The sequence below is a fragment of the Psammomys obesus genome, unplaced genomic scaffold (assembly GCF_907164565.1).
Source record: "Psammomys obesus unplaced genomic scaffold, mPsaObe1.curated_primary_1811, whole genome shotgun sequence".
Lineage (NCBI taxonomy): Eukaryota > Metazoa > Chordata > Mammalia > Rodentia > Muridae > Psammomys > Psammomys obesus.
Window position 1 is genome coordinate 26599686 of NW_026595981.1, and position 8098 is coordinate 26607783.

The following is an 8098-nucleotide window of genomic DNA, read 5'->3' on the forward strand; positions in this document are numbered from 1 at the left end:
GGGCGCTGCTGTCAGTCTCACTGACCTGATTACAGCAGAGAGGACTGTACTCCCCAGACAACGAATCTAACAATGGAATGGCTTCTGAAATGCAAAAACAGGAGAAAATGTTCTCAGAGAGCCCATGGCAGCTCTGACCTTCTGGAGGAGGCTGCTCCTCCAGAAAGGGGCTTCCTCATGACCCCTGCAGCCATCTGAAGGTCCCCTGCCCTTGTCCTCTCAATGAATGGGATTGGCCAGAGTCCTCTGAGGCCAGGACATTTGTGTCCCTACAGGTACTGGCATCGGTCCCTAAACCCTCGGAAGCTAATTGAAGTGAAGTTCTCCCACCTGAGCAGGAATATGACCATGCAGCGCACCATGAAGCTCTACCGACTGCCAGAGGCCAGTGGTGCCCTGGGGTGGCGGCCGGGGCGGGGATGGGGGAGGCTTCCACTTGCCAGCCCCTGGCCTCCAGGTCCCTGTGTCTTACTGTCTGCAAGGGTTCAGTTTTGTTTCATTTCCTTGGTTCTCCTGAGTCTGCCTGGCTTAGCATCCCTGTTGTCTGCTGATGAGCTCGGAGAACACTGCTTCTCTGTAATTTCAGCCTAAGTGAAGCATAGCTAGAAAGTGGATCTTCTAACTGAACCTCCCTCTCTATCTCACATACTCCAGAGACTGGTGTGGGTAAGCTCGCAAGTGCCCACTCCCTTCTGCCAAGACAGGTAGTGGAGAGCTGATGGAGCTTATGAGATAAGCCAGATTTCTAATCCCTCCCACACATCCAAAATTGGCACTGAGGGGACTGGACAGCCTGGAGCAACCAGGTCTTCAATTCTAGATCTCAGTCTGCCTACTTCCCCAAAGAAACAAGTGTCCTACTCTGCAGTTGTGCCTGTCTTCAGGATCCTGAGCTGTGAGCTCTTTAATTCCCTCCGCTGGCCTCAGCCCATCCCGGTGGCTGTCACTCCACGCTGAGTGCTTGCTGCGTGCAGGGCTGCTGGCTCGGATTTGTGGATCCACATGGGATTAACCACCTTGGCATGAGTCTAATGCTGGCTCAGGTCATTGTCTGCCTTGAGAGAGTGCTGCAGTATAGTTCCCTATTGCCAGACCAGGTTTGCAAAGCTGAGTCTCCTGCTTGGGATCCCAGCACTCAGGACCACAAGATCAGGAGGTCAAGGCCAGTCTTGGCTACTTACCAGGTTTGAGGCCAGCCTGGGCTACGTGAGGCCTTGTCTCATAGAGACAGAGACAGTTAGTTAGCTAGCTAGCTGGGGGCTGTGGGAGATTTCTTCCTGTGTCATCCCGTTACCTTTCCCCTACATTCCAGGAAGGTAGAGAGCCATAGTCCAGGTGCTCTGGGATCCAAAAGAATGTCTGGACCTCTCTGTATTTGGGTGAGAAACCCAGTATGGGTGTGTTTTCAGGGTTTGAGAAGTCACTGTGGGGACTGCCAAGATGGATGAAGTCGGCGTTCCCTAGCGAGATCTCAGGGGAGTTGGAAGGTAGAGGTCCACACTAAAGTTTTATGCACGTGCATTTTTGTGCATAAACATCTCCAGTGTCATTCTCTGCCTCCAGCCTTGTTTGAGGTAGGGTCTCTGGCTGTTCTCCTCTCTGTACCCCGGGCTAGTTGGCCCAAGGCATTCTGCTTATTTTACTGCCTGCTTCTCTTCTTCCCATAGGAGTACTAGGGTTATTGATATTACACTATTGTACCCAGCCTTTACATGGCTTGTGGGGATTTGAACTCATGTCCTTAGACTTACCAGTAAGCATGTTTACCCAGTGAGCCATCTTTCCAGCCTCACACTGAAGACAGGCACACATCATCTGTGACCTTGCTGTTTTCAACTTGGACCAGGCCTCCTGGTGTGTCCTAAGCCTCTGGTGACAGTCTTCAGCCCTAACATGTGTTCCATAGGAGCATGTGGTTTCCTTCCACTGATTTCTTTTGGCAGCTACAGTGACCAGTTGGCCCTAGGGTAGCGGGCCATATGCTTTGTGGAGAGTGACCAGAGGGACAGTAGGTAGGCCTATATTATCTTAGGACAGACTAGGACCACATGGATAAAAAGTGGATGGCACAGCCTCTGCCCAGACATCAGCCCTGCCAAGGAGGGAAGGGCCAGCAGATCCCCAGATGCAGGCTGAGTGGAGGTGCCTCGAGGACTAGGGGTGAGGCTGGGGATGACTCCGGTTTCTCTCTGGAGGGCCCATGTGGGCAGGTTCAGGGTGATAGGCTCTCACACCATCTTTTCTGTTATCCTTCCAGACTCCCAAGACAGCTGGGCTACGACCAATGGAAAAGAAGGACATTCCAGTAGTACACCAGTTGCTCAGCAGGTACTTGAAGCAGTTTCACCTCACGCCCATCATGAGTCAGGAGGAGGTGGAGCACTGGTTCTATCCCCAGGAGAACATCATTGACACTTTCGTGGTGGAGGTGAGTTGCCGTCCAATCTGAAAGAAACAGCTAGGTTCCTGGAGAGCTGCGGTTACCTTATCACTATGGTTACCGTGTTAGGCTTCCCGTAGTTGTCTGGTCCTCAACAGAATGGGACATAGCATTCATTTGTTGAAAGGATACCTTGGGTGCCCCACCCCAGCCCCATATAGAGCAGGGAGCACCACACCCTTTAGTCAGGCAAGCCTCTGACTCTCTTCTTCTCTCAACTTGGGCTAGTGTGCTCCAGACACCAAAGCCACAGTCTGAGGATGTGGGCCACGTGGCCATGCCCAGCAGGGTAGCTCAGCCCACATCCAGGCTGGCAGTCCCTAAGAGCCCTTAGCCAGTGTGCTTTCGCTGCATGTCCTGTCCCAGTGTCCAGCATTTACCTGCCTGAAGATGGTGTGAGAGAGCCATGGTCTCTGTGCTACCTGTTCCTTTCCCTGTGTGACATTCCTCTTTGTTTACGCTTCCCTTCAGAATGCCAACGGTGAGGTGACTGATTTCCTGAGTTTTTATACGCTTCCCTCCACCATCATGAACCATCCAACTCACAAGAGTCTAAAAGCTGCTTACTCCTTCTACAACGTTCACACCCAGACCCCTCTTCTAGACCTTATGAGCGACGCCCTTGTCCTAGCCAAAATGGTGAGAAGCAGAGCAGACAGTCTGAGGAGGTTTGAGGGGAGCGCTTTGTAACAGTAGTGATCATAGCTCTTGGGAGTTTGCTCATCCAGAGACTGGGAGGCCTCCGAGTGTCCTTCATTTCCTGCTCTTAGGCAAGGCCCCAGCCGTTTTCAGCCACAAACTCTAGTCTAGAAGAGGGCTAGAGTCACTGAACTGCTTGGTTGGGGCCTGATGGGGCAGCCGGCCTCAGGATTGGGGTTCTTTTGGTTTTCCAAGCGTGGGAGGGGAGCTGGGCTCTGCCCTGGTGAGCGGTTGGAGTGGCTAACTGGAAGGTCTGTCAGTCTGCTCGCCCTTCTCCAGGTTCTGGTGCCCATCTGCACGCAGGCCAGCCACTGTGGGCAGGCTGGTCCTTCTCTCTGAGAACATCAAGCCAGTTTGTGAGATTGTCCCAAGTGTCCTTGTCGCAGTCTGTCAAGCCACTCATACAGTCTGCACACTGGGAACTGGGAGTTGAGTGGTCAGAGTCAGGGAACTGATAGGAGCTGACTTGTCTAGGAGGTTTTGGCCTACTCCCGGGGACATGAGGAGAGGTCTGGCTGTGGGTGGCCCGAGGACTGTTGTGGGAGACCTCAGCGCTAACTGGGTTTACTAACCAGGATGTGGCTAGAGCCTCTGATGGGAAGGGAGGGGAATCGGCCTTCCTGCCCTCACTGTGGCCATTTCTCCTGCTACACTGCAGAAAGGGTTTGATGTGTTCAATGCACTGGATCTCATGGAGAACAAAACATTCCTGGAGAAGCTCAAGTTTGGCATCGGGGACGGCAACCTGCAGTATTACCTGTACAACTGGAAGTGCCCTAGCATGGGGGCCGAGAAGGTACGTGTGTCACAGCCAGAGGCTGCATGAGCTGCTGGGCAGGAAGCTGAAACAGCCCGGAGGCATCACATCAGGCCAGACCCTCAGCTGTTGGTGCTCAGGCTCCATCCAAGGGCCACAGAGCAGGGGAGGATGGACAGGTGAGGGCCTGTCTGTCGGTGCAGGGCATTCTGCACTGCCGTTTTCATTGTTACTGGTTCTGGAGCGTGAACCCACAGCCTCACATGGGCTAGGTAACTGCCTGCCTTGAAATTTTAAAAAATAATTTGAGACACTATTAAATGTCTCATTATTTGGCCTACAACATGCCATGTACATGGCTTCATAGATTGCAGAGATCCTCCTGCTTCTGCCTCCCTAGTAGCTGGAAGTACCAACTTACAGCATCAGGCACATGGTCTTGAGGGACTGTGAGTTACCTAGGAGGTTAGGGTTTGCAGATCTTTCCTGTCCTGGGCCGCCATTCTTGTGTGGCCCTTTCTTGCCTCTTCATCCCCCACCTCAGGGCAATCAGGCATGGCAATAGTCAAGTGTTTCCAAAGCACTGACCATGAGCTGGATGGAAGCCTCTGCCCAGTATCTGCCCCACTGCTGTCCTTCAGGGATCTGATAGAAATGTAAATCAGCAAGGGCTGAGTGAGAGGCTGGGCTCACCGTCTGCTCCTTCCACAGCAACCATTCTTCCCTGAGCTCAGTGGCCTTGACCTGCAGGACTAGGGAGGCAGGAAAGTCCTGCATATTGTCAACTCAAACGTGACCTTTCCCCGTTGGCTCTCCTAGGTTGGGTTGGTGTTACAGTAACCAGTTGCCAGTGAGATTCTGGATAAAGCCACTGAGAATCCAAACCAGGAAACGGAACCCCACCACTTGTTGGTCCAACTTTCACAAATGTGAGATCTCTGGCAAACAGAACAGAACTGAACCGGCTTTACCAAACCGCCAGCGAACTTGACAATTACATTGCAGTGGCATAGGCTGCGTGATGTCACCTTTGGCCATGTTTCTGGTCTACCTGTTTTCAATGAATTAACATGCTCGTGCAGCCATGATCAAGGGAATGTAACTGCTGAAACCTAGCTCGTGATTGGCATATTATGGAGTTAACGGGTGAATAATAAAAGTATATATATATTATATATATATAAATATTTTAAATATCTTTCATGTTCCAAATGTACAAGGATGTTTGGTCTCTAATGAAAAAGAAGGCATTCTTCAAAATTAGAGCCCAAGGACAGTGGCAGACAGACATGTATTGGCACAGTTGTTGTTTCTTCAGAAACTGGTGGCTGTTCTCAAGGGGAGCAGGAGAAAGAGGATCTGGGGAGCCTCACCCAGTTCCCCTTTGGAACTGGCTACCCAAGTGGCTTTGAGCAAGGAGGAAAGGTGGAGGGACTGCCAGCTCAGGAGAGGGCTCGGATCTCCAGAATGGCAGGACAAGCTCCTAGGGTGAGCCTGGCCCGGGCAGAGGCCAGACTACTGCATTCTGAGACTAGGAAGTATTGACAATCCTGGAAATATATTTCATTAATCAAGACCCTCTTCCTACACCTTCTCCCATAGGAGCTTATCCTATCCTATCAAGTGATTTTAAAAGGCTTTTGAGCCGGCTGTTGCCAACCTTGCAGGTGTGTGTTCCCTGAGAGACTACTTTCACTGCCTAGGATGGTTGGCAGTTTACAAGGGACCTTGTGGAGACCACAGGAACGCAAGCCCTTTTTAACACATCGTAGAGCAAAGAGGGAGTATCCCAGGGAGGCAGGCATGGTGTGGCAATGCCCAGACCCCTCAGCTCGAGCCCCTGCCTGTGCCTTCCGACCCATCAGCCATCTCCTGTGCTCCTTTATCTCCTTTCCAGGATGTGCAGCCCACGGTGGCAGCAAGACACAGTAACTCGAGACGATCTAGACTTGGCAGTCTCAGTCTGATCATTCGCAGTGCTGTTATGTGGATTTTTGTGGTGGTAGTGATGCTTATTGATGCTGCCAGTTTTCTCCAGAAGTAGCCAAGTCCCTGATCACGTGGCTGCCCATGTGGGCATTCTTCAGTGGTGTTCAGCCAAGAGGCCTAGAAGGATTGGGCTGCACTGTTAGCAAGCCACATCCAGCTTCCTCGTAACCTGTGCTCTAGGAGAAAGCCCCCGAATGATATATAGTGGGGAATTTCTTTGCTCTTTCACCTTTTGGCATCTTGGGGGTAGGGGGAGTTTGTAGGGGAAAGAAGCCTTAGCCACGAGCCAGGTTCAGCTTTGTCCCTTGAACTGAAGCTGTCCTACAGGCAAGCAGGGAGTCAGCGTCAGGCTGCAGCTGATGGTGGTCTGCAGAAGCTGATGCTGCATCGCCTCAGCTGAAGGAAGTTGTATGCTGGGGATGCCCCCTGCTTTGTAGACTACTGCCAGAGGCAGACGCTCTGCTTGGAGGATTCTCATCAGAGGCTCGTAGGAACCTTCCTTCCCTTCACTGTCCTGTGCTGCGAACTGCAAGCGCCAGCAAAGGTGGCTGACTTGTGACTCCAAGATACTCAGACCAAAGAAGCTGCTGTTCTTGGCAAAAAATGTGCACTGAGTTCTACAGATGGGAGTAGAGAGGCGGGGCTCCCCCACAGCCTCAGTCACCAGACACTGCCCTAAGTGCCCGAGTGGGCTCATCCTGCCCACACTTTTAAAGAACAAAGTGCTCAAGTTTTTCCTTCTTGGGCGGGCCTGGAATGTGGAAAGACTTCCCGTCTTAGTCTTGATCAGTTGTGGGTCAGCTTTCAGCTCAAATTGCCTCTGAGATTTGGGGTTCACAAATCTCTGGAGTGAACTTTGGTTTCATTGACCCCAGTCAAGGAACAAAACAGTGAGCCCCAGGGAGCTGCTCTGGAAGAAACAGATCTGCTGGCAACAACTCCAGCCCCAAACCAGGTGGCTTGCTTCGCTTCTGCCGCTGCCTCATGATGGGCGTTCTGCCCAGGTCTGCAGGAGTTGGCTCAGGGGTTGTTTTTAAGTCTTATTTTTATCCAAACTGTCCTGGTGTCTTCATTCAACCCTCATGGGATTAGGGGCTAAAGAGCACCATCATGGGGTTCACAGCTACTCCACAGTCTATGACGTATGGCAGCCCTGTGACTGGCTTGAACTAAACAAGAAGGGCCCTGGGGCCTCCAACAGGCAGCCATGTGGGAAGGCCTCTATGGGCCTGGCCCCGGTCCTCTGCCATGTCCTGAAGACCACCTTTCCTTCCCTGCCTTTGGATTGACTCTCCATGCCACCACAGACTCCAGTCTGTAGGAAGTGTGCTGGGTAGAAAGGCCTTAACTCTGGATTGAGGCCTGCATGGGCTGGCTTTCCCCACTCGTGCCTGTGTCTGAAGGTTGCCTCACACCAAGCTCTGCTAACAGTTTTTCTTTTGTGGAAAACTTCTACCATTTGTCCCCCTTACTTGCTGGCTCTCTGAAGCCCAGAGGCAGGTGTCTTTGTGGTTCTGAATTCTGTCTCCAAAGATGACCAGCACTAAACCAACCTGGGGCCCCAAAGGTCCTGAACAGTTTTCACGGAGCTGTCTACAGTCTGAGAGAGAAAGAGACTCTCGGGTCAGGAAAGGGAACTGAAGTGTCTCTCATGGCCTGGTCTGCCTGCCGTAGAACAGAGACCTGTTTTGTCCTACTGCAGAGTAGAGGCAGGTCTACAGACGGCCGCCCCCCCCCGCCCCCGGGGGGGGGGGAGGGAGGTTTAGGACAGTTTCATTGATTAAGCTCAAAGTGTTGACTGAATGGCAGGCAAGTGCTGCATCTGGGACAGGGGTGTGAGCTGCCCCGTTTTTGTCTTGGCTTTTCTTTGCTCTGCTGGGGACATTCCTTGCAGGGGTGGGGGCAGGGATACCAAATGCATTGTTCCACTCAGCGCATCTCACTTGTTTCTAATAAAGGAAGCCGTTCAACAGTCTGGTCTCTTCCTGGCATTCCTCTGGTCAGCAGCAGGTGGCGGTGGAATAGACGGTAGAGGTCTAGTGCCTGGGTCAGAGCGAGGTGACAGGAGAGCCTCTCCCCCCAGGGCCACCTACCACAGAGGAGCTGGTGCTCATGCAGGGCAGCCACCGCGGACACGCTAAGCAGGGGCTCTGCCACAGGGTCGTATGCACACTCGTGTGTGTGTGTGTGTGTGTGTGTGTGTGTGTGTGTGT

General features: G+C 52.5%; 1 protein-coding gene across 1 annotated transcript in view; it reads left to right on the plus strand.

Annotated features, from left to right (window-relative positions):
* Positions 1-7857, plus strand: part of Nmt1 (N-myristoyltransferase 1) — a 32333-nt gene extending 24476 nt beyond the window's left edge. The window contains exons 8-12 of the mRNA XM_055619593.1: positions 276-384; positions 2258-2428; positions 2912-3079; positions 3798-3935; positions 4716-7857. Coding sequence (XP_055475568.1) covers positions 276-384; positions 2258-2428; positions 2912-3079; positions 3798-3935; positions 4716-4736 — 607 coding nt within the window. The 3' untranslated portion in view covers positions 4737-7857. The remainder of the gene's footprint in view (positions 1-275; positions 385-2257; positions 2429-2911; positions 3080-3797; positions 3936-4715) is intronic.
* The last annotated feature ends 241 nt before the right edge of the window (positions 7858-8098 follow it).